We start from the raw sequence: 26,812 nt of genomic DNA on the forward strand, positions 1-26,812 counted from the left end.
GCCTTCGCTTCTGCTCTCTACTTCACTTCCTGGTTCAGAGGAGGAAAATAAAACCAGGCTGCTTCTAATGACGTAAGGGGGGAGTGTATGTGAGCATGTGCGAGACTTCACACAAACTACGCCCCTGCTTGGGAGGAGAGCTGGTGACATAGACAAACACTGATTGAGCCTCCTACTACAGAGAAAATGGCTGAAACCTGCTATAGAACAAAGAAGGGGGAGAGCAGTTCACTGGAACGCTCATGGGCTTGAAGGTGTGTTTATTTCATTGTTTGTGTGGCAAGTTGGTAGAACTATGCTGTATATTTTGAAGCATATTATTTTTCAGTTTTGGGCCCTGTTAATGCCATGCAGTATTTAGGAAATGTTCAGGTTCACAAACTCCTCTGGTCAGATAGTCATGTATTCGTGAATGCACTATAACTAGATCAGGCGTATGTGTTATATTTGTCCATCTATTTGGATTCAGCTTGATCCAATCCTGCTGATAGGACAAATATAAACACAACGTTCTAAACCTAGAACATGCAGTTGCTGATGGTTCTGTGCTAGAAGATGCTGGTCTCCTGGTTTGTTTGTTTTTCTAGCATATATTAATGTATTGCACAGTGCTGCAAACGGTTTTTTTTTCGGGGGGGGGGGGGGGTAATCATTTGAAATAGAATCGTAAATGGTGCAATAACAACTTAATTATTCTACTTTTTTATTGCATACTTTGGTTTTCATACACAGAATACTACTTGTTTGCTGGTGAAAACCCTGCATAAGCGTAAGTTTTTGTAGGCACTGTTGACATGACATGTTTCTGTTGTGCTGTTTGCACAGCAGTTCTTCAGTGAGTTTGTGTCTTTACATGTGATCAGATTAGGTTTGTTATGGCTGCAGACGTTCCCAGCAGCTGTTGAATGTTTCTGCAATCATTCCACAGACAGCAAGTCTCCATATAGCATTTTTACTATGGCACCCTTCCCAAAAATCCTGTCCTATAACAGTTTTTAGACAGTTTCATGCTGGGGGCACGTCTGCGTTTTTCTGCCGGCATTTTCTACTTTTGCTGCCGTCTAGGTTTGCATAGTGATTGCATTATGCACACGCGATTTTTCAACATTTATTTGCAATGTTACGGCTTGTGGTGAAGTGTATTGAATTTTGGAACATGAGCGATGTGCAGGAAAAAGGAAACTGCAGAGCAATTTAAAATTGTGGCAAAAAAGTTGAATGAACATGAATTACGTGAGATTCCCTAGGGGGCCATTGGCCCTTATGCAAATGACTTTTTCTGAGTTTTCCCCTAGGTGATATTTTCACAACTTGTCAATAAAATGCCTTTTAAACCACCAGCAAGCAGGAAAATACTAAATTATTTTAATTGTACTTTTTCACCTACTTTTTGGTACTTCATCAATTGCAAAGTACTGAAAAGGTATATTTTTAAAGACTAGACAAAAATTATCTCCTAGGAGAAAAGGTTAATTGCATATGGGCCGTTGACTACAATGGTTAGTGCGCATTTTGCCATGTGTGGCAAAACAATAATTTACTCCACTATATGTGCTCCCTGCCTCGTAATCCGGTTGAATAATGAAGCAGCGTTAAATCTGCAGTGAACAAGCAGCGCAGGATAAAATCCGCACGCGCCCGCTACTACGTTAATTAAAAAAGTAGCAGCCGAGCTACTGAGGTATTGAGGTTGCCCTACATCACATCACTTGGCAATGACAAGGAGCATGTGTAAGAGCGCATGCTACGCAACAGGACTGCATGCACGCAATGAATTTATCCCACACTGCCCGTGCTTGGTAGTTTTTAATGCTGCTTAGTGAATCAACCTTATTGAATCATAGGACACAGTTTGTCTACTCTAGTACCAATAGCAATGTAAGCTCATTCCAGGACATATGCGATATTTTCCAGATTGGGTGATACCAATCATTTTACCACCTTGCACCTATTGGTATCAATTAAAGTTTTTAGGGTGGAGGTGCGCATACATTAGCAGATTCAATCATTTATTGTAATTTTAGATCGATTTAGGGCCAAAATCTATCTATTGTAACTTTTGATCGCACAGACTGGAAAGCTCTCCAGAATGTGCTCCCCCAGACCGAGGGAGAATAGAGCTTGTCCAGTCACCTATCTGCCAGTGCATTCCTCCTGTGTCCTCTCGACCACTGGGTTGCTTGTTTTCCTTGACCCAATGACATGTACGTGGTCAGATAATGTATGTGCCACTGGGTCATGAGGAACAGGCGCCCTGGTGGCGATGGAGAGAGGACGTGGAGCACATTAGCAGACAGTTGTTTATGCTCCTCTGCCAACATTCTGCACGGCCAGGGGGGAGCAAAGTAGATGGAGAGACCTGGAGGTCCAGCAGGCGGTGACGACACCACAGGTTTTACATGCTAAAATCTCTGTAGATTGTGTGGTGGTAACAGATCCATATCTGATCAGATTTTCATGAGAGAGGGATCCATCTGATGATTGAATGTGTGGGCACTGTTTTGTTCTTATCTAATATGTAATGAAATAAGGTGGTGGAACAGATAAACAATTGATATTGGGTAGATATTGATTGCTTACCTTATCTACTAGAAATTGGATAGTGTACTCCTAGCTCAATTTTATTAAGGAAAAATTCATGCCTGGTAACGATCTGATTTCCAATCGTTTTTCGGATCAATTTTCTGATCACTTTTTATACAAAATTGATCGGAAAAATGATCGTAAATTAGAACAGACCTGTTGGAAATGATCTATTCGACCCATTTATCTGACAGGAAATTGCATGGTGTGTACCAGGCATAACAGTAAAGGTCGGTTGAGGTGAAATGGGTGTGTGTGCGCAAAATTATTGTAAAAATAACATTTCGCCGTCGGATTGATGTTTGAACAGGCAAACCTGTATTCTTCATGTGATCTAAATTGGGCAACAAGCAGTCAGGCAGGCTGAATATTATCAGCCAGCTGCTTTACACCTACTGCCTTTGATCCTTCCCTGAAACTGAGCCGCTGCGGGAGACCGGAGGATCGGTTTGTCCCAGCGGGCACAGAGCAGCTGCAGGGGGGCTAGTAGATGCCCCAGGCAAGTCCAAACTTTTTTTTTTTTTTCCCCCAAATTATGTTCACTTTAACCACTTGCCGACCAGGGCTGTATTGGCTGATCTGTGCTGCGTGGGCTCTCCAGCCCGCAGCACAGATCAGTATTATGCCAGGGCGATCAGACCCCCCCCCCCCCCTTTTTTCCCCACTAGGGGGATGTCCTGCCGGGGGGGTCTGATCGCCGCCGGCCATCTGCGTTTTGCGGGGGGGGCTCCTCAAAGCCCCCCTCCGCAGCCATTTCCGCCCTCTGCCTCCTTACCTCCCTCCCTCCCTCTCTCCGTAATGCGCAGGACGGAGTTCCGTCCTGCGCATTGAAGGATAGGCTTCCGCCTATCAGATGCCGGCGATCCCCGGCCAATCAGAGGCCGGGGATCGCCGATCTGCCTTACGGCGCTGCTGCGCAGCAGCGCCGTATGATGTAAACAGCGGGGATTTCTTCCCCGCGTGTTTACATTTTGCCGGTGAGCCGCAATCGGCGGCTCTCCGGCTGTTCATGGAGACACCCTCCGTGAACTGACATGGAAAGGCCGCTCGATCGAGCGGCCGTTTCCATGGTAACCCGCAGACGACCAGTTTACGCCGATCGGCGTTAGCTGGTCGTCAAGAGGTTAAAGAGACTCTCTAACAAAAATGTCAGCCTTATTTCTTCCATGCTATAAGTTCCTAATGTGCGCTGGATTACTGCAGCCTTTTCTAGTTGCACTGTCTCTGTAATATAACTAATCTTCTTTCCTTTGTCAGGTTTTGTTGACATAGAGAGGAATGCTGCCTCTGCTGTAATAGGGAGAAGTTAGGCATGCCCTCTGCAGGCTCTGTGTGTGCTTTGCTTTGTTTATCTTTCACAGACAGGCCTCTGCTCTCTGTTTCAGCTTGTTATGCTGAGAAACTCTGAGATTCCCTGACAGGAGTGCAGATAATTCACTGGTAATAAAAACTTGTAGTATACTGTAACATTAGATAGATATAGATATATATATACACACATACATCACTTCCTGGTTAGCGGCCATGTTTTTTGTTTGTTAACACTGCCTAAAACTGGCGATTAAAAGCCAGAATTGCGGCGGAAACGGCAAAGAATCCAGGAGATCATAGTGACTTGATTGGTATTTTTTTTTTATTGTACAAATTATACAGTACAGATTCTCTTTAAGAAACTCCTAGTCCAATAAGAATAGCTATAAATCGGTCCACATAAAACTATGCATTTGTTCCAAACCAGTATAATTATAAGTGAAATATATTTATATATTATTTTCCAGGACGTCTCAGGACAGCAACCCTGAGACTTGTCTCCCTCCATTTCCAACTGGACAGGATACTAGTTAAAAGAATTAACATAATTGATTAGGCAGGCACCCTACATAAGGCAGTATTCCCTTACCCTCATCAGTTGTTTTCCTGTTCAGCAGGATGCTGGTTGTGTGGGGAGTGCTGGCCAACCATGATAGATTTCAGGAGCCGCGGCATACAAGTGTCCCCTATGTCAGCGCTGGTCAGGCGAGCCAGCTCGGGTGCTTGATGTCTGCATCGGCTTCTCCCCCAGTCTGTGTTACACGCCGGAGCGGCTTCCGCTGAAGGACGCGCGCAGGGGGACATGTGACTTCCGCATTACGTGACCAAGGAGGAAGTAGAATGCTTTCCATGGCTCGGCGTGCATCCCAGCGGACATCTCGCCGCATTTAGCCGCTGATTGAGCTAGTCTGCTCAGTAATGCGGTGGATTTCTAAGGTAAAGCAAACCTTTTCATTATGTTTGAGCGGAAACCTTCAGGTGACCTATTCAAGGGTTGTGCATCCTGGTCAGTCTTGTGTATGCTGACCATGGAAGCGTCCGCAGGCTCTTGCTCCCATAGTTCTGAGGAGTCAAGCTCCACTCCCTCTCTGGTATGTGTCTTCTGTTATAAGGCCTTTATACCGGCTATTATTTGAGGGTTATCAAGCACCCTCCCCTGGTTCCTCAGTTTTAACTTGGTTTCCATCCTGGAAACACCCAAGAGGAATAGATGCTGAGTTTATTTGGCCAGATGGATGTCCTCTTGGCAGCACTGCTCATGCATGAAATCCCTGGGCCACAAGCCATGGTCGGGAGACTGGTGCTGGTGGGGGAGTCCAATATAGGAGAACTAGACAGCATAAGAAATGGTACTGTTCCTGACGTTCTCCCCTATGCTGGAAAGATGGGATCACAGACAAGAGCTTCCAAGCTTGTTCCAGCAGCAGGGATATTCACTCATATAGTTCACATTAGAGTGTGATTTTTTCCCCCTGTGTGTTTTACCCTCTCTTGTTTCCTATATATATATTAGAGGCTACAATGATGTTTAAAAAACAAAAGAAAAAAAAACAAAAAACTTTTCATACAAAATAGATCTATGAAATTTTACTGGTGAGGGCCAGTTCACATTGGGCGCCATTTCCTGACGATCACATTTGGGCCCGCGATTCTGCGGCAAGGTCTTGCGACTTCAGTACGCTTTGCGCTTGTGGTTCCCCCTCAATAGAATGAGAATCACGGAGCAATTGCCCCAAAGACGCTGCATGCAGCGCGTTTGCGATTGATCGAATTTGCAAACGTCTTAGTGTGACTGTAGCCATAGGGATACATTAGTAGCAGTGCTTTGCTGATCGCAGGAAAAGCGCAGAAAAAGCACCAAGTGTGAACCAGCCTTGATGGTTTTGTTTTTTGTGTGGCAGATGACTGAAGATGACTGAAGATTGCCAGAAATGTGCCCTTGGTAAATGGGACTGTGTGTGTATTTCTAAAGATCTGTGCATACTTCCAAGGGTAGATTAATTTCGTTTAAAAAAAAAAAAAGAGAATAAAGTAAACTAGTTGATTCTCCCTTTCTGATCGACCCTGTCAGATCGATGCCCAGACATTTCACATCAATCTAAAGCTCAACACACACCATACAATCTTGGTTGTACAGATTTACCAAATCTATGTAGTATAAGGGCCAACAGATTGAAAATACCTTGAATGATTGATTGGACAAGCTCTTATACTACATGAAAGTGGTAAGATTGAACAACCAAGATTGTATGGTGTGTGTTAAGCCTTAGAGGGGGGGGGGGGGGAAGTAATGAAGACCGGCTGATGACTCCTTAGTCAGCCCAAAATTGAATGCCGCTACCACTAGATCTTTCCACCCTGCACACCCTATTCTGGATGAAAATCTGTTGACATTACGATCCAGAGCCATGTTGTCATTGATCTCCGGGAGATTCAACCACTATGAACGAATCTGCTGGGGAAAATCTACAAGTGTGATGAGCAGCTGTAAGGACTATATCTGTCTGTAGCTAAAGGCATTACTGCATGTGATTGTAAGACTTGGCTGTGGGTAGACCTTGAGGATCCATCCATATTTCTGTGGTGTGTGACTGTATTTGAGTTTCTCCGAAGCAACAGCGTATGGATGAAAGCGTGTGAGAAGCACATGGAAAGATGCTTGAGGTATGGACATGTAGTGTTCCATTCATGTGATTTACAAAGTATTTCTGTTTAACTATAGGGTCTGATACGTGTCCAGAAGGAATGCTGCTCTTGTAATGACACTCATTTTGTTGGCTGTCTATGGGTAAACATGAACATCGGCTGGACTTCTGTGTGTCACAGTGTCCCATCATGCCTGTTTCCTAGCTTAGCTTGGACGTGGTGAGTTATTTGCAATTTGTCATTTCCGTGTGTAATGACTGCAGCTTCCTAGCTCATATAAATGTTTGAAAACTTGTATGTGAATTTTTTTTACCTATCAAAAAAATATTTATAGTTGTTTTATCCACTGTGAGTCAGTCACATTATCTGAGGGCAGCACCAATGTTCAACTTGCATCTTAGTGATGCCTGCTTTTTTGGACAGTGAGTGTGTGGAAGCATTACCTCCCTCATAAGTATCTTCATGAACATCCTCTCCAGTAGCACTTCTTACCTTACACTCTGTGCAATGATGTCTCCTGCCCTAGGCTAACGTCATTCAGAACAGTTGGGGAAATCTTTTCTTTAAAAACTGGTTTTACCAAACCTTTTTTTAAGAAAGGTCCATTCACAAAGGCTGCTACCGCATGTATTGACTTGAGGTAAATACCTCATGAATGTCCATTCACAAAGAATAACAATTGTGGTAAAATAAGTGACCTGGGCTTCAATGCATGAAGTGTTTTCAAACGTTTTATCAAACGTTTTGGTAAATTAACAGTCATTAGGCTTAAAGAGACTTTGAAGTCTCCTAAAAACGAGGTTTTTACTTTAAAAACCTCTTTAACGTAATTGCCCCTCCTAAAACGCCGCATCCCCGCGGCTTACAACACCATAAATCACCCCTAATTACCCCAGCAAAATCCACAACTTGGTCCTGAATTTTGCTGCTGTAGGAGGCAGAGCTTTCAGCTGCAGCTGTCTCCATGCGCGTCAATCAGCGCGTATCTCCACCTCTCCACTGCCCCTCTCAGTGAAGGAAGACTGAGAGAGGTGGGGGAGAGACGGCAATCCGTGCTGATAGACGCATGTAGAGGCAGAGCTGCAGCTGAAAGATCTGCCTCTATGTGGAAGGAGCCCTGCGATGTCCCCCAGGTAATTTGGGGTTATTTATGGCGTTGTCAGCCGCAGGGATGCGGCGTTTTAGGAGGGGCAATTAGGTTAAAGAGGTTTTTAAATAAAGTAAAAACCTCGTTTTTAGGAGATTTCAGAGTCTCTTTAAGTTTGTATTCATGAAAGTTACTGAGTGGTTATCAACAATTTTACCGAACGTTTATCAAACGTTCAAATGTTAACAGTTTGATAAGTTGACGGTAAAATGTGTGAAGTCTGCATTCATGAAGTAAAAGTTGGGTGTGGCTTAGTGTTGATTACCGAACAGAATATCTCCTGCAGTCTCTTGTTCTTGTCAGAAGAAAGTGAAATTGAAAACAGAGCCTTTTGAACTACTTATGTACGAGTTGAGGATTATGCAAAGGCGTAGGAGGGATAGAAATAGGGTCAGGCTGATTTCCGTGCGTAAATTTAGACCCTGTATTCTTCTAGACAAGTACACTGAAAGTGAAATAATTCATAAATTTTGTCTTTCAAGAAAGATTATAAGTTCATACCAAGAATTCAGAGATAAACTTGAAAGCACCTTTCAAAGGAGTGGGTGCAATACCTGGTCTGACAAATATTTTTTTTGGCTGTTCATTTCTTAGGTAAAGGGTCATATCAGGCTGTTGCAAGGGAGGTAGTTGGGATGTCCCAAGCGACATTCTCACGTATTCTTGTACAAGTACTGGGTGTTATACGTACTGTAGCACCAAAACATATTCATTTGCCAAATACCAGATCAGAATGGGGCGGGGTGAAAAAACAATCTTCAAGATGACAGGAATGCCAAACGTAATGGGTGCTATAGACTGCACTCATGTGCCATTAATTCCACTAAAAGATAAAGAGGCAGTGTACAGAAACCGTAAGCATTTTCACTCTAGTAATCTGCAAGTTGTGCGCAATGCTGACATGATTATCACAAGTGTGGTGACAGGATTGCAGCAGCCCATATACAGTGGATTTCCTCCCGGCGGCCACTACACAAGGTTTGTCCTTCACTTGTCCTCTCTTCTAGAACTCTAGACCGCGAGTGGTGGGAAAAGCAGGTCACGTGCTGTCTTAAGCCAGCCTTAATTACCTATAATGCCACACGTTCCGCCCTTCTGATCGGTAAAATACCTCACACTTTGATAAATAAGTGTTATCAAAGGCTTATTGCACTGATACCTAACAGTTACCTAAGGCTTTCGGAAAAATAGCTAATGCGGCTGTGAAGTGATAAAATTTTGATGAATGCTTGAAAAAGCTGTAAACTTCGCATGAGGTAATTTATTAACACACACGCATTTATCTAACCTAACGCCTGTTGATGAATTGAGGCCATGTTCAGTATTTTACCTCCAGCCTGGAGCTATCGCTAAGATAACAAATTGCCATTCATAAGGTTATAGAAAGGAGGAAATAGAGAGCAGAGAAAATGTGAAAACTAGAAAACTAACTAAGCTATTCAGGAAAATAAGAGAGTTAATAAATGGTTCATAAGATACTAATAGTTTTGAGCTGATACCAATTTTATGTTAATTTTATGCAGCTTGGACTTGAACTTTGTCAGTGTGATAAAAAATAAATGCTGTCTGTGTCTGGCTTCCTTTTTCCCTGTACTGTAATAATCCATCCAATATCCAATACTGCACCATTTTTTAAAATGCCAAATGAAATACCGCATGAGGTAAAAACCTTTGTAAATTTTCATACAGTTCTTAACTATTCTAAACTAATACTACTACATGTGTGAATATATTAGTGAATGCTCAGTAAAAATCTTTTTTTACCTCATGAGGTAAATTACCACACATGAAATTTTTGCATCACAGGTCTTAGTGAATTCAAGACATTGTAGTAATGATTGGTAAACGGAAACACTGCTCGGTAGCCTTTTTCGTTTTATAGAAATAGTTGCAGGTGAAGATAGGACAGAAAGGACAAGTGTCAGGCTTGTCTGGTCAATGACTATAGGTCAGGCTGTATGCCCATATGACTTACCTATAGCCCAGCCCGTAACACCTGCGCATACTCCTACCTGACACAATACTACAATACACCCTGCAGGTGGATGTAACATACAGACTGACAGGTAGTAATCCACCAAACAAAACCAATAACTTCTAGCAGTGCAATGGGCACAGTATTCACAAGTATCTGTATATAATAGTCACCTGAGGCCTGGTGGACTAGGCAATTCAAACGAATAACCAGATGACTGCAGAGGCAGAGGTTCCAGAGTAGCAAACAGTCCAGAACACTTTCCGGAGGTATCGTGGTCTTTCACAAGCCAATGTCGGTCCAGTCATGTAAGTCCGTGTTCAAAGCAGAGGTCAATCCAGGCAGCTAGCAGGCGTAATCCAGGTACAGAAGAAAGGTTGGTAACAGGTAATCCAGTACAGATAAATGTAGTCAGGATATAAAGCAGTGGTCGGCAGCAGGAATCAATCCGCGGTTAACGTGGTCAGGATACAAGGCAGATATCAGCAACAGGAATCAATCAGTCAGTGAGCGCACACCCAGCAAGCCAAAGCTAATGCTATCACGGGTGAAGACTGGGAGTGCTCACCTGCTTTAAATACAAGGACTAATCAATGAACAAAAAGGGGAATTGAAGGAAACCAACAGCAATCAGCTGACACACGTGGCTACTGTTTACATCGGCGGAGCGCATACTGAGAGCGCGTCCTCCGCCTGTCCAATGGGAGCTGCGCATCCTCGTGCAGTCAGTGGCCCGCCGAGACACGGAAGTTGGAGCTACATGTTGGGTCTCGGCGTTTCACCGCTGACTGGAGCCGGCAGACATTACAACAAGCAAGAGGTACCCTGCTGCAGGGACTACAATAAAAGAGCAGTAGAGGTCAGTCATTAGTGATCCAACTTGACGGGTAGCTAAAAACATAACCAATGTCCTCAGAGGGACATTTATCTCACACTATTTGCACAGTGGGAGACATGGCAGCGCTTTCAAACAAAACTTATACCTGAATGATTTATCTGCATTGATGTGCAGAGCTCCAATAACTGGACTATATTACACAACTAGCACTCACTACAGGCAAAGTGGGGGTGTTAGTTTCAGTGATAATGTGTGCACAAATTATTACCTGTTTGAAATTGCTGCCATGTCTCCCACTGTGCAAATGTAACGTAAGTATACTAGTGGCTAGCTGCATTCACTGCTTTACATCCACTTTCAAAATTTTTAGATTAGAATTGGCACATAATTTGCATCTGTTTTGCATTCAGGGCATGTATTTAGTTCCAGAGGGGCTCTGCATTGCCTCTGTTGGCTTGCATTTCAGGTGCATCCTTGAGCGCTATCACATATTTATCTCACACTAGACTTGCAAATTCATACGGCAATCAGCCAGCAAGTGTGTGCTTGGTTTCACACTACACTTTGCAATATAAAGAATAACTTGTCCTAGTGGATCACAGCTGGCCAGTTCCTCCATGCTGACAGACTTGCTCCTCTTTACTCTGCCAACACTCACATGAGCACACCAACCTTTATCTAATAACTCTGGCAATCTGATCCTGGCTTCCTGTGAGGCAAATGGTTACTGCAATGACAGTCTGACAGGGTGGTAGTAGTCCAACTGAGTCACAGCCACATTTCTCTTTTTATTGTTAAAGTGATCCGGCGTGAGAGAAAATATGGAGGCTGTCAAATTTTTTTCCCTCCTTTTAAGCAAACTATATTGCCTGGCTGTTCTACTGATCCTCTGCATCAAATACTTAACGGGAACCTGAAATAATAGGCGTATGGTGAGCACGGCAATATTACACTTTCTTCTACCTGCAGTACCATGAATTATGCTATCAGTGCAACTCGCAATACTGTAGTAGCGCAACCGTTACTATGTTAATGCGCGTTAATGGTTATGCTCCTTTGTAATGTGCCTTATTGTAGCAATAGTCGCACTACCGAGAGTTGCGCTTAAAGCGTAACCTGCAGTACCGCAGGCGGAAGTAAGAGTTATATCGCCATGCACTGTGTAAGCATGGTAGTATTACTGCAGTTATGTGTATCAGCCCCCTTGTCACATGTCAATATTAATCCGTTTTGGTTTATCTTGCTTGAGGGCATACAATGCGATAGAATGCAAAAACTTGCATGTGAAGTTAATTACAGTACATACAATTTCATGTAAATTACAGTAACTTCATTAGTGTACGTGGAACGGAAAAATTGGCATAATGGGTCAACAGATTGAATAAACTTTGAACAGAGAGTTTGGGTAGGCCCTCGTGTTACAAAGGATATTGTAAGATAGATTTTGCAGTGTATGGCCACCTTTACCAGCATGTCATCAGCCCCCTAAAAACTGTCAAACCAAACAAACTCTGAGCTCCATTTTTTTTTTTTTTTTTTTTTTTTTTTTTATATTTGGGAATACGTTTTCAAATTCCGACTGAAGCATAAAGTTATGAGTTGCAACCTTTATAAATAAATGAATGAATAGTATGTATTTCCTGTGGCAGTCTTTTTTCTGTTTGTTTGTTTGTTTTTTCTTCTTCCACATCTCCAAGAACACGCCTTGCTTTCCTCTCTCTGTTCAGTTGAATTTCCCTTCCCCACCCCCTCCATTTCCCCAAATGAACTATTTTATACCTGTTCAGGTTGAGGTTTTAAAATTCACATGGTATTTGGGACATGCTTCAAAACAAAGTTGAAGTGTGCCTGAGGTGACATGGAATAGACATGTGCGTTTACAGTGCCAAGTCTTTTATTTTTCTATTTTTTTTCTGCCTGAAAGAGTTAAGCATCAGGTATGCAAGTGACAGTTTCTTCTCCATTGGGGACCTAGTGGCCTATAGTATAATCCTCACTGATGAAGACTAACAGCAATAAAACTATTTCCTGAAAGAGAACAGCCTCCGAGTGCAGGGTAGAGATAAAAAAAATCAGTAGCTCATATATTTTGGCTTAGACTGTGTGAAAGACTGTATCATCCAGTTGAGACAATACAACATTAAACCTAGCTGATACATAGAAAATAAAACTGTGGAATTCTTAAATTAAATATTAGATACAGACTCAGAACATTTATATTGCACTTTTCTCCTGGTGGACTCAAAGCGCCAGAGCTGCAGCCACTAGGACGCGCTCTATAGGCAGTAGAAGTGTTAGGGAGACTTGCCCAAGGTCTCCTACTGAATAGGTGCTGGCTTACTGAGCAGGCAGAGCTGAGATCCAAACCCTGGTCTCCTGTATCAGAAGCAGAGCCCTTAACCATTACACTATCCAGCCACTCCAGGAGGTTGGTTGATAGATGCAATTGTGTATCTTATTAGTTTATTTTCACCTCTGGTTTTATTTACTGTAAAGATTTGCACACATGCCTGGCTTGAGGTGGCCAATAACTGCCTCAGCTGACAGATGTGTGTGTGCAGTGGCCCCCAACCAGCGATGGCCGCATGGCAATCAATCCACCCGTCGTATCAACGTGGCCAAGCAACAGCCAACTTCTTTAAAGACACTGCTCCCCCGCCCACCACAACGTCACACACGTTGCTCCGTCTGTAGAGGCCGGCCCAGCGATGTCGCCCAAGTTGATTGAGTCCTAATGCCCTTGGTTTGCATCAATTGTTAGGTGTGTACGCATCTTCAAAGGGTGCGGTTTACATCACATTTGGAGATCTTTTTCAAGATCATATTGAATTGGTATCTAACTCCAAGGAAGCTAGCGACCTTTTAATCCTAAACAATCTCCGCAGTGCTGGAGGTGCAAGAAAGATATCGGTACTCTCTACTAGGCCTGAACGATTTATCGTTTTTAGACCGAAATCGCGATCACGGAAACGACGATTCCGTGATCGCGAACGTGCCGATTTCTCACGATTTCCCCCCCCCTGCTGTGCAGCAGTGTACCATTTCAGGCCGGCAGTCTATCTCCCGCTTGCCGCTCCGTAGCGGCGACTTAGCGGCTCTCACTATCTCCTTCCTTGTGGCAACCTCCCACCGGCGCCCACGTCATCACCCTCCGCCTTGCCTAGCATGTCATTGGCTGGGAGGGCGGGCGGCCGCAGCAGGCTCACACTCTTTTGCTCCGCCCAGCCTAATACCTCATCAGCTGGGCGGACGGCAAACTCCCCCCACAGGCTCTTTCCCTCCGCCTAGCCTAGCGCGTCATCAGCTGGGCGGGCGGCAGTACTGTCAGGCAAGAGTTCGTACATCAGATCAGACAGATCACGCTGACACCCTGTATGTACCTGTACCTGTGTGTATGCAAGATGTGTGCTTGGCAGTGTGGGCACTGTGCACTTGCGCTGAGATGACTGTGAGCTGGACTTTGTGATTAGAATATATGAATATATATATATATATATATATATATATATATATATATATATATATATATATATATATATATATATATATATATATATATATATATATATATATATATATATATATATACACACTAATCACACAGTCCAGCTCACAGTCACATCAGCTCAAGTGCACAGTGCCCACACTGCCAAGCACATGCCACATCATCTTGCATACACACAGAGTATGCATAATAAATTCTATCTCATAAGCCAAATTTTGGTTCTGTTGTGTTAGGGCCTACTGCCAGTAGTCTTGCAGCAATCGCGTTGTGATCACGCGTTCCCTAATCTCCACCTTTTTTCTCTAGTCTCTCACCTAAATTCACATAATGCAGTAAGGTTTACAAACATGACACTGTGACATTATACCACCAATTTGATAGTATGATGTTATTTTCTGTCACTGCATGTTTGTAAATGTTACTGTGTACATTGTGAATTTAGTGCTAAAGCTGGATTTGAAGAAAATCGTGAATCGAAATCGCAATTTTTGACAGAAATCGTGCGATTCAATCTTTTCCTAAAATCGTTCAGGCCTACTCTCTACCATATTATATGGGAATGTACACTTATAAAACCGTTATGGATTGATATATTTCGCTGTATGTCTAATTACCTTTCAAAGCGACTTTCCCCTAATCCGTTATTAGCTATACTCCAGTTGGGTTTAGAGAGTATTCCTTTTCCTTCTAGATAATTGGTGTCCTATGTCCTATTTGTTACCAGGCAACAGATTTTAGCAAATGGGGATCTAGTGAGAATCCACTAGTTGAACAGATTAAAGCTATGGCTAATGGTGGCCATACATGGTACAATTTTTTTCATGCAATCTTACCATTTCTATGTAGTATAAGGGTAAATTAAGTGAATCTACTGAGAGGATAATTTAGACAGCTCCCTTATATTACATAGAAATGGTAAGATTGTATGAAAAAAATTGTACCATGTATGGCCACCATTATTCTAATCTAGTGATGGAACGTCTCCTTACGGGATGGTTGCGGAGCAAAGCATTGCCACTTTTACAAATTGTATAATATTTATTTATATTTCTCTTCTCTAAAATTCATAATTTTAGTTTCAAAGACTTTTATTGGGCACCAAGGTGCCAAGGTAGCAGAAAGAACATTACAGCAGAACATGGTTAATCTGTAATAGCCCAACATGGGCAACAGAAAACAAAAAGTACACAACGTATGAAGTTGCAATTACGTTCTAGATAAATTAGCTATAGAGAACATAGAGGAGAGAGGAAAAAAAATGGATATAACAAGAACATAGAAATAACATAGAAAACATGGCACGGTCAGTTCTATGGTATAGTTGGTTATAGAAAGAGATCTACAAAACTTGCGTATGGTATGAGGATCCATAAACAACTTTTAGGTGAACCTTCGTGGGCGAATATAATGGCCAGTTATATTTATATTTGGACTGCCCAAGGTCAATTAGAGGGATAAGCAAGGTCCAGCTGCACTTGGACTCCTTTAGGGCCCGTTTCCACTATCGCGAATCTGCATGCGTTTCCTGCATGCAGATTCGCACAGCCAATACAAGTGGATGGGCCTGTTTCCACTTGTCAGTTTTGCTGTGCGTTTTTCTGTGAAGGATTTTTCTGCACGGCAGAGCCCTCAGAATTCGCCTGCGTGTGGAATGCAGGCGAATCGCACACAATGTATTTAATAGGGAAATCGCATGCGTTTTCCCATGCGTTTTTTGCCGCGAATTTGCATAGGTACCAATGTAAATTCACACAGGCAGTGACATGGTTAAAATCGCATATACACTCACCTATGCGAATTTGCATGCGAATTTGCGGCAAAAAACGCATGCGGAATCGCATGCGATTTCGTCAGCGGTGGATTCCGCACCGCAATAGTGGAAACGAGCCCTTAGAGAGTTTGTTAGTGGACCAAGGGTCCCAGACTTTTTGAAATTGGGGCATTCTATCATTGATGATAGCATTGATGCGTTCACAAATCATTGTGGAGTTTATATTATTGACTACTTGAAGGCAGGAGAGATGCGGTGGGAGCCAGTTGGCTGCAATGTGTGTTTTGGCAGCGCATGCTATGAATTGTATGAGTTTATGTTGGGCATAAAGTATTGTCTTTGGTTTGTGTCCTAGGAGGAATATTTTGGGGTCCAGTGTGATAGGTTTTAGAACTACGGTATACTGTTAATAAGGTGATGTAATCTTCCCCAAAGGCGAGACACTTTGGGGCATGAGAACCAGACATGATATAATGTGCCCGGGACCTTGCATCCCCTAAAACAGAGTGGGCTTTTCGTGGGGTCCATTTGATGTAGCCTGTGGGGGATCAGATATGTGCGATGTAATAATCGTAAAGATACTTCCATATGTGTTGTTTGCAGACTACCCCTAGATAAGGTCTCCAGGCACTGGGTCTACTCCTCCTCTTTGAGTTGTGAACGGAGGTCATTTTCCCATTGTTTTTGGTATTGGTGTACATGATTCGCTGGCGGGGAGTTGAGGATCGAGTAAATATATGAGAGCACTCCTTTTTGCATGGGGTCGTGAAGACACAGGCTTTCAAAACGTGAGGGTTGGATGAAGGTTCCTGGTTTAGCTAACTTAGATAGGAAATGGTATAATTGCCTTATGTTGAGCCATGCTGAGGTCCTGGGCCTCGTGATATCTATTAGCTGGTTCCATGAGGGGATCATCCCTCGAACTAGGTATGCCTTAATTGTAGGTTGGGTCTCTGATGACCACCAAAAAAAGGATGGCGCCTGGAGTCCTTCAGGGAAGTCTGGGTTAGATTTGATTTCAGTTAAGATTGATGGCTGTGATTGAAAAAAGGCTACAAATCTGATTGATCTCCAAATTTTTAGGGTATGGTAAGTTATAATAGAGTTGTCCCGTATTGAGGCAATATCCTTTGTATGTGACCACAATATACCTTTCCATGATAAGGGGGAGATGAGGAGGTTTTCTAGGGAGACCCATCTAGGAGCATGTGCATCACTGTAGATGGTAGGGAGAATCGAGAGTTGTGCGGCCTTATAGTATAAAATGAGATTGTGAACCGACAAACCACCCTCTTTTTTTTGTGCCAGAAAAGTATTTTGTGGGATATTCGCGGCTTTTTCCCTGCCCAGATAAATTTGAATATTTCTTTCTGAAGAGTTAGAATGTCGTTTTTCTTAATTGAGGTTGGGAGAACCCTAAAGTAATATAATATAATATTTTAGGGAGAAGAGTCATTTTCACACTCGCGATCCTCCCCGCCCAGGAGATGTTATAGGTGTTCCACGACTTGAGCATAGCGGCCAGCTCCCGGTACAGGGGCGCATAGTTTTTATGGTACAGCTGGCTATAGTCATTAGTAAGTTTGATTCCCAGGTACTGGGTTAAGTGGTCCCGATGTTGGAAGTTATGCTGTTTGGAGATGGCTAGGGCTTTAGCCTTCCCATAGTTACAGTACATTGCTTCCGATTTGTCATAGTTAAGTTTTAGACCAGAGATTCCTTCAAAATATTTTAAGGCCTTCATTAGATTGGGGATTGATATGTGGGGGTTTGTTATAGTGTGTAAGATATCATCGGCGAAGAGGCTGAGTTTGAATTCTTCGCCCGATATCGTGTAGCCCTGGATGGAGGTGTTTTGCCTAAGATAAGAGGCTAATGGCTCTATAATGATAGCGAAAATCGCAGGAGAGAGAGGGCAGCCCTGCCTGGTCCCTCTACGTATATTAATTGGGGTGTTGGGAGATCCCGGAAGTTTGAGAGTTGCATGTGGGGTAGAGTATATTTGGGTCAGCCAGTGAGTATAAGAGTCAGGTAGGCCCTGGTGGGATAATACATCAAACATATAGGGCCACGCTATCATATTGAAAGCTTTTTCGATATCTAGCGTTAGGGTCATAAGTGGCCTCTTGGTTTTGTTTGCGTGAGTAATTATGGCTACATTCTTCCTAATATTATCTGTGGCCTGCCTAAACGGGATAAAGCCTACCTGGTCATTTTTAATGATAGAGGGTAATAATTTGTTTATCCTTCGGGCCAGGATGGCTGTGAAAATTTTTATAGTCGATATTAAGGAGTGAGATCGGCCTATAATTCTTGGGCTGGAGTGGGTCTCTGTTAGGCTTTGGGATTAAGGTGATAAAAGCATCCAAGAACTCAGAGTGCGTTAGCTCTTTTTTCATTAATGTATTAAGAAAAGTTTGAAGATGAGGGGAAAGTATGCCTTGGAATTTTTTATAGTAGAGGGCTGTGAGGCCATCGGGGCCAGGAGCTTTTCGGGTCTTGAGCTTTCCAATACTACTAGAAATTTCCTCGAGAGATATTGGGCTATTTAGGATTTTCTTGGGTTCCTCAGTCAGTTTAGGAAAGTTTATTTGGTGAAGGAAATTGGAGACTTTCTGATGTTGGGGTGGAGTAGAGTCAGAGTAAAGTGTTTGATAGAAGTGGTGAAAGGTTTGTGCAATTTTGTTTGGGTCACTTGTGACTTGGCCACGGTGGGTCCTGATTTTATATATCGTGTTTTATGGGAATTTCTTAGTTTTGCAGTTAACCAACTGTCAGGTTTATTTGCAAATCTGTAGTAATTAGCCTTAGTCCATGTTAGGGCCTTTTCAACATTGTTTGAGAGAAGGATGTGTAGCTGCAACTCGACATCTTTGATTTGTTTTAAGATATAGTGAGAGTGCTCAATTTGATGTAATGACCTGAGACGCTGGAGCTTATAAGACAGGTTAGAAATGTCCTCGGAATATTTCCTTTTTTTGGGGGGGGGGGGCCCCGATTTGTAAAAATTTACCGCGGATAACTGCTTTGTGGGCCATCCAGAGGGTGGCAGGGGAGGTGTCTGGGTGGTCATTTTCAGAAAAGTATTGTTGAAGGTGAGAGGATATTTCTGACCTTGATTTGGTGCTAATTAACATAGATTCATTTAGACGCCAAGTTCGAGGTCTAGTAACTTCAGCTTGCAGGTCAAGACTTGCAAGGAGCATGTCGTGGTCTGAGAGCGGAGATGGTATATGCCTAACATAAACTAGATGTGGAACTGTTGATGTAGTGACTAGAATATGATCGATTTTGGCATAAGTGTGGTGTGCTGCGGAGTAGTGGGTATAGCCTTTTTTATCGCAGTGGAGCTCTCTCCAAGCATCCACTAAAAAGTTATTTTCCATTAAAGTCTGGAGGCGTTTTCTCTGTGTTTTAGAGAGTTTGTCTGGAGAGGGTTTAGATTTATCAAGTTTTTCGTTCAAGGTGAGGTTAAAATCACCACACCATAGGAAGAGTGTATTGGGTTGTGCGTTTAATTTCTTTTGAATCATTTAAAATGTCTTAAAGGCCTGCTCCGGAGGGGCATATGAGCTAATAAGGTGAAGGCGCCATGAATATAGGGTCCCAGTTAGTTACATATCTTCCCTCAGTATCTAATTGGGTGCTTATTACATCCAGTGGCAAATTTTTATGGATCAAGACCAGGACACCTCTATGCTTTTTAGGGGCAGTGGAGACAAATTTAACTATATAATGTTTATGGAAATAGGCTGGGCATGAGGTGGTAGAGAAATGAGTCTCCTGGATACATACAATATCAGGATGGTGCCTGCTCAAGTCGTGGAACACCTCCCTCCTTTTTTGTGGGGAGTTGAGACCTCGTGCATTAAAGGATAACACTTTTAAAAGGGTTCTGCTATTCAATGGTGCCATCGTGGAAGAAAACCCATAGCAAGCTTAACTTTCGTGCTATGTATATTAGACCAGAGAGAACTGACCGTGGGAACAGAGAGCAATGAGGGAACGTAATCCCTAGGATTGTAGGAACAATCCTAACATGGTGGGTATGAGGGGGGTCGGACATATTATTTCCTTCCCCTGACATACCTCTGGTTGTGGGAGCAGCAAGAGAACCTTGAGCGGTAAGGGTTTAATCTTATTGCTGTGAAGAAGGGCTATTTTGGTTATAAGTTTAAGAAGGGGGATGAGCCCCCTCGATAAGATACTCGGTATAGACTTTTAGGACTGCCCTGTCCAGATTGTTAGTTGGCCCCAGGAATGACCAGCGTAGAGATGTAAGGGGAGTGGGAGTAGAAGGGCCATATATATGTATATAGTTCAGGGTGATCTAAGCTTTACCTTCGAGGATCATCCCGCAGGTCCGGGAGGCCCCCCAGGCAGGTTTCTTCGGCTCGGGGGATCCGTTCGGGCCAGCCCCTCCATAGGAGGGATAGAAGAAAAGTGGCCCGAAGGGATCCCCCCGGCCTCCACCATAGGCCCAAGTGACCAAGCCGGCCGCGGGACAAGACTCAGGGCTCCAAGCAGGAGGAGGTTATTTCTACGCTGGAGAGACATAGAAATGTAACAGACTCCTATAAAACCCACATATCAGCTGTAGACATAAGTAAACATTATAGGTACAACCATGAAGCATGAAAAGGTGATGGTTCAGCCTTAGGCTTGTGTGGGGGGGACCGTGTTCCACCCCCCACCCGGGCCCCCGGCCAGGGATCCTCAGCTCGGGGAGCGCGCCCGGGCCCGACCGCCCCCCAACTCCAGGGGAGACCGCAGGGCCCGCACCCGCCCCCCCGGCCTCCTCCTTTTAGGCCCGGGGCCCACGGGGGGAGCACACACAAACCCCTCTCCCATCATCAGACACAAGATCTACCCAACAATAACGAATATTTGAACAGTATCAGAGGTTGGCTAATAAAATTCATAATTTTAATTTGTTACAATTATTTCTTACTTTGATCTTTATCAATATAACTATTGTTATGTTTATATATTTCAATATGGGTATATCGCTTCCTAGGATTCAGACCAAAGATACATGAATATATGCCTGATGTGTTAATATTTGGGCCTGTTTCCACTACACACAGATTGGATGCAGAAAAACTGACTCCAATGAATGCCTATGGGCCTGTTTCCACTGAACACAATTTTTCTGATGCAGATTTTCCCATAGGCATTCATTGGCATCAATTCACAGAGCTTTATCAAACACTTTATCAAACTTTTGATAATTTTCCTCATGGGTAAAATCTGATTTTGAATTCACTAAGGTGTTATAGATTTATTGATCATTTCATCGATAAAACATTCGATAAATCTACAATACCTTAGTGAATTCAAAATTAGATTTTACCCATGAGGTAAATTATCAAATGTTTGATAAAGTGTTTGATAAAGCTCCGTGAATTGAGGCCATTGGAGTCGCACATGCCCCTGTTTAAAGGGGAACTGAAGAGAGAGGTCTATGGAGGCTGTCATGTTTATTTCCTTTTAATCAATACCAGTTGCCTGGCACCCTGCTGGTCTATTTCTCTGCAGTAGTATCTGATGAAAACCAGAAACAAGCATGCAGCTAGTCTTGTCAGATCAGACTTATAAGTCTGAACCACTGAAACACCTGATCTGCTGCATGCTTGTTCAGGGGCTATGGCTAATAGTATTAGAGGCAGAGGATCAACAGGGCTGCCAGGCAACTGGTGTTGTCTAAAAGGAAATAAACATGACAGCTTCCATATACCTCTCTTTTCAGTTCCCCTTTAAGTCAACTGTCATGATCCTGGAATTATTTGGATGTTTCTATTTCTAACTGTGCATTTATTTGCAATTACTAATGTAACGCTTAATATACTTTCAACAACAGCTATTGAAATAAAAAAAAAAGGGGTGCTATTAAGTGCCTACATAAAAGTAAAAAAAAAAAATGACCCTTAGAGAGGAGGTTCAAGTTACGTGCATATGTATGGGTATGTTAAAGTGCAACAGATGACTTCCCAATAATAACTATAAAAGCCTAAATTACTATTTTCATCCTCCATTCCTTGTGACTACCACTGAGAGCGTAGCCGCTTGCCTCCTTGCCCCCTTGTGTCTGGTGTTCATGCGTTGAGTCCAAGGTGAACATGTAGCCTAATATATGAGAACATGTTCAAAACTGGCACTAATCCTCCAAAGATGTATCTGTGCAGCACCATGGGAATAGGTATGGTCTGGGGTCCTTGGGTGTTAATAATGAGGACTCTGGCGGCCCACAGAAGGAGCAGCGTTCAGCACTCTTCATTTGAGGACCACTTGAAACTAGCTGTCCTGAAGTACCAATATAAGATCAGAAGTACAACAATCCTTTACCTTATTGTATATATTTCAGATTTGTAATGGCAGGAACAGTTGTTGCACATTATGTTTATGATTTTACTGATGAATTCTGTTCAGCTAAAATGGTTTTGCTTTTTCTTTCCCTAGGTTTGCAAAGAATGTTCTTACACTAGCCATGGTCCGGTGCCTCCACAAACCTACTCTTCAAACCAGCACTATTTTTTAATGTCTAATAGTTGTCATGGAAACTGGCCACAGTTGCCAAGAAGCAATTATTGGTATAAAGTCCTCATCTTCCATCTATGAAGTAAAAGATGATGGGCACAATGGGCAATCTACCAAAGCAGATGTACAGCCAGGACTGTGTACAGAACAGACCCAAGGGAAGCAGAAAAAAACACATTTCAAGTTCTTTGGGGGAAGAAAGAGTATAGTTACTCTACCCAGTTTCTTTGGTGGAAAGCACAAAGGTTTAGGAAAAGGAAGCTCTAAAAAATCATTGAGCAAAAGCAAGACCCATGATGGTATCAGTGATGTACCTGGGGAGGATGGAAAGAAGGGTAATTCTGATCATTGCATTGGCCGGCATAATGGACAAGACCAACCTAAAGTGGCAAGTACTCTCCCCAGTTCTCTTAGTGCAGACTCTGGAATCACTTCACCAGTTAAACTTGATTTTAGTTTCAATGATGTATCGCCTATGGGCAGTACAGAATGTTTTGACAAAAAGATAAATGGAGAGAAATCCTTCTCCTTTCCAAGACCAAAGAAAGGGTTGAAGGGATTATTTAGCAGTATCCGCCGCCACAAGAAAAGCAAAACTCCTGAACCAGACAAGTGTGAACGGTATGATCCTATTACAGAGACTGTTATTTTAGAGAAATTAAATAAGTATCCATCAGAGAATGATGAGCTGCAGTGCATCCACGAGCAACCAAAGATGAACAACTTGGAGTCAGAAATCTCCCCTGATTGTTTACAGAATTTGACCGCTGTGTGTGAGGAGGAGACATGTCAAGCTTCTGTAAGTATGCCCAACTTGATGTCAGTCAAAGATGAGGAGTTGATTATGGAAACCAATGAGGGACTTTATGATGGCCAAAATCTTGTACATGAATCCAAACCAGACTGCCTTGTTGATTGTTCAGGTCCTGAATTGTCCTCTGATAATGTAAATACCACCTGTTTAGAAAGAGACTCTTCACCTCCCTCAGCTAGTGATCATCTCAGCCTAATGTTTGAGGACGTGTCCTCACTCAAGAGTTTTGATTCCCTTACAGGATGTGGAGATATTATTGCTGAGCAAGACATTGACAACATCAGTGATACTTCTCTTTCTTTAGAAAGGAGCAGGGAGGCAACCAAGAGACGTTCGTGTCTTGTTACTTATCAGGGAGGTGGGGAGGAGATGGCAACTCCAGATGACATGGAAGAAGAGTACCTTCAGCAACTTTTGGAGGATGGCAATGAAGCAGATGGTTATGAACTGGAAGCTGAAAATGTGCACGATGAACTTCCCAAAGGCTTTATTGAAGAGCAACCGGTTGCATATGCAATGGGTGCAGAAGATGCTTTTGTTGATAGAACTGTTCTAAGCAGTGCAGAACTATTGACCCCCCAAAGTGACCAACAAGAGTCTGCTCCGAATAGTGATGAAGGCTATTATGATTCTACCACGCCAGGTCCTGATGATGATGCTGGTGAAGGGTTTTCCCATAAAGAACGTCTTCCAAGAGACAGCTACAGTGGAGATGCGCTTTATGAGTTTTATGAGCCTGATGATGGTCTCATAAGCCCAGCACCTGGTGGAGAGTCTATGTATGAGAGTAAAACGCTGTGCTCTGAAATATTTGATCAGTTTTTTAACTTTGGTCTTCCTCTAAAGAGTGGTTTAAATCCAAATGCAGATTGCAAAAAGGGTGCAACTGAAACTGAAGAGGAACGGTTGGCAGTAATACAAAAACAGCTTCTGTTCTGGGAAAGGCAAAGAGAAGCATCTTTGAAAGGTTTGGGCAATCAAAGCAAAGATTCTTTTTCCAAAGAGAAACAAATAGAATGTGAAGTCAGGACTGCCAGTGTACATAGCAGGAGTAAGGGCTGCATTACAAGAGATCAAATGTTGTTGCAAAATGTGAGGAAAGATGTTGGTGAAAAAGTCATTAAACAAAGTGAGACTGGTAAACTAAGCTGGAAAGATTATCAGGAAACGCCTTTATTAGATTCTAATTACCCTAGATGTTATAGACCTCATGCAGATGGCAATGGCCATGTGGAAGAACCTGGTTCTGAGTTGAATGTTGATGGCCTTGAAGCTCGAGACCAGAGTGATACTACATTGGCAACTCTAGCTAAACTTTCCAACTCTAGTATTACACCTATGCACCATGCCCAGAATGTATTTGGTTCTGAATTTGCCTCCTTAACAAACTACAATACAGAAAATGAATGTGATCGAGCTGTTAAATTCTCCCAGACCTTAGCAGATTTTGCTGATAATGGCATGCTATTTTCAAGTATTTCTCAAAGACTTGGCAATGCCAATTCTAGTTCCTCATTCCATCACAACTTAAATGTGCTTCCTACCATGGTTACATTTGATGTAGTTGATTTTGAAAATGAGGGTGAATGTGAACAACAGCTTGATCTAAGTCCAGATGAAGAGGCTGTATCGTCCTTTGAGAATTTTGACCACAGCTATATACAGGAGTCATTGGCTGATTGTGATGATCACTTATTACAAATGGACTCCCATCAGACTTTCCATAACTATAGCTGGGGAGTAACTAGCCTTCCTCGACACCTTGAGCAGTATAAGCTAAGTCCTTCAAGACCAGTTCCAGCTCCTCTTAACAGAAGAAGTAAGTCATTAGACACCGAGAACTTGGAGCTTGATGGATTGCATATATGTAAGAGTGGGCTGAAATCCTATGATCACCTTACTCCCTGGGAAGACGCACAGAATTCTTGGCAGTATGAGGAGAATTGTGTAAATGACGATGAGGAAGGTTTCAACAGCTGCAGTATGTTGGGTCAGGTCATTATAAAAGATGAACCCTTTGAAATATATTCACCAGTTCTAGATTCAAATCCGGGCTATAGCAGAGAAGCTACTGGTTTAAATGTAAGCGGCCATCTAGCAACAGACAGTAGACAGATGGCCAATACCACTACAGAGATGGTACAGTATAACACTAGGCCGTCCCAAAAGGATGCCAATTCTTGTTGCTACTCCAGGGATGGCACCAAAAAGAAGCTTGCTCGTGTCTTACCTTTGGAAGAGCAGAAAGCGGCTGGAACACAATACAGTTACGATTACAATCCACCTAACAAACCTGTAAAGACCAAACCAGTTGGTGTGACGCTAGCAATGCCTCAACAACCGATAAAAGACACTAACCCAGCAGACTGTATGGAACGGTCTGGACCTTCCAAGAAAGGTATTATAGAGCACAGGGATGTATTGCCCACTGACTGGAGTAATAAATACACTGAATGTTCAAACAGCTAATTGTTAACTGATGCCAACAGCATTTTGTTGTTTTATATATGTTATTCTCAGTAGTAACTTAATAATACAGAGGAAAAAGACTAGCCAGCCCAAAAGGAATGGGCCAGCCCAATGGAAATAAAATTGTACGCTTGCTTTGCAACTTCAGTACTATTTATTTTATCTGTAATAGGTTGGATCACATTTTAGCTACTATAGGTCAGATCCGTTTTAGCAAATCTCACATATTTCAGTTGCTTTTAAACTTGTAATGCAATGGAAAAAAAAACCACCGCAGTGCTTTAATCATAGATTGTCTTTTTAAAATAAGTACAAGTTATTTGGCAGCCATGGTGTAGCCATGTAACACACTTCCTTTGTGACCATGACTCCCAACAACTTGAAGTTTAAATGAGCAGATTGTTTATTTTAACAGGTGTTAATGTTTCCTATGCAGCATTACATGGTTATATTTTTTCAGATTTCTTCATATTTGGTACAAGCCTTGTGATACTTCATGTATACATTAGGTAGAATTGACATTAAGACGAACCTAAAAAGGCAAAATGAACATTGTACTGTTTCTGTGAACATATGCTGATGCACTGGGAAAGAGCTGGGCCCACCAATAATATGCTCCACGCTTTGAGTTTGAGTCAGAATGTCTACATGATTCAACTTTAATGAATTATTATTCAACTTGTTATGTAATAAAACACTACATTGTTTTCATTTGTATGCAATGGTGCTTGAACACATGAAAATGTACAATGAAAATTCTTTTGAAAGAAGAAAAATGTTGGCTTTGTTTCACTGTATTATAAAGTTCCTTGAAAAGTTCCTCACATGCAAAGCGATCAGCATACCTAAATGCAGGCAAGCATCAATCATGTGCAGTTAAAAAGATCATCTGTTTATGACCCTCTGCTAAATGATGTGCAAATCTGGTTAGAATTGGGGATGGCCAACCGTTTTTCCAATAATGTTGAGTTGATGCAGGAATATGCAAATTTATGCAGCTTGAAAATTGACCAATCAAATTTTACCTCAGTAGGATTTAATTGGTCCACTTACAAGCTTTATAAATTTGCATGCAAAATGTGCTTGCATCAACTGGAATTTTATTTGTATCTCATTGAGCATCCCTAGTTAAAATCACAGCTCAAATGCAAATGGTCATAAGGGCAAACTGGGCATAATTAATAATGTCATATGTCTTCTAGGGATTCATGCAGAT

At 42.5% G+C, this 26,812-nt stretch overlaps 1 protein-coding gene across 3 annotated transcripts; it reads left to right on the forward strand.

Moving 5' to 3' along the window:
- Window positions 1-115: 115 nt before the first annotated feature.
- AMER1 (APC membrane recruitment protein 1) lies at window positions 116-26,372 on the forward strand. Of its 3 annotated transcripts, none has more exons than XM_068247536.1 (3): window positions 116-254; window positions 6,617-6,759; window positions 22,236-26,372. In XM_068247536.1, exon 3 carries the CDS (start codon window positions 22,330-22,332, stop codon window positions 25,594-25,596), a length of 3,267 nt encoding a protein of 1,088 aa, XP_068103637.1. In that variant the 5' UTR covers window positions 116-254; window positions 6,617-6,759; window positions 22,236-22,329; the 3' UTR covers window positions 25,597-26,372. The 3 variants fall into 3 exon arrangements, with proteins under 3 accessions (XP_068103637.1, XP_068103640.1, XP_068103638.1); XM_068247537.1 differs by lacking the exon at window positions 116-254 and adding an exon at window positions 680-769; XM_068247539.1 differs by lacking the exon at window positions 6,617-6,759.
- Window positions 26,373-26,812: the final 440 nt, after the last annotated feature.

Source organism: Hyperolius riggenbachi, chromosome 8 (genome assembly GCF_040937935.1).
Source record: "Hyperolius riggenbachi isolate aHypRig1 chromosome 8, aHypRig1.pri, whole genome shotgun sequence".
NCBI classification, from domain to species: Eukaryota; Metazoa; Chordata; class Amphibia; order Anura; family Hyperoliidae; genus Hyperolius; species Hyperolius riggenbachi.

Bases quoted from the DNA above. Each gene is read 5' to 3' on its own strand.
- AMER1 (XM_068247536.1), top strand. From the start codon at position 22,330: ATGGAAACTGGCCACAGTTGCCAAGAAGCAATTATTGGTATAAAGTCC.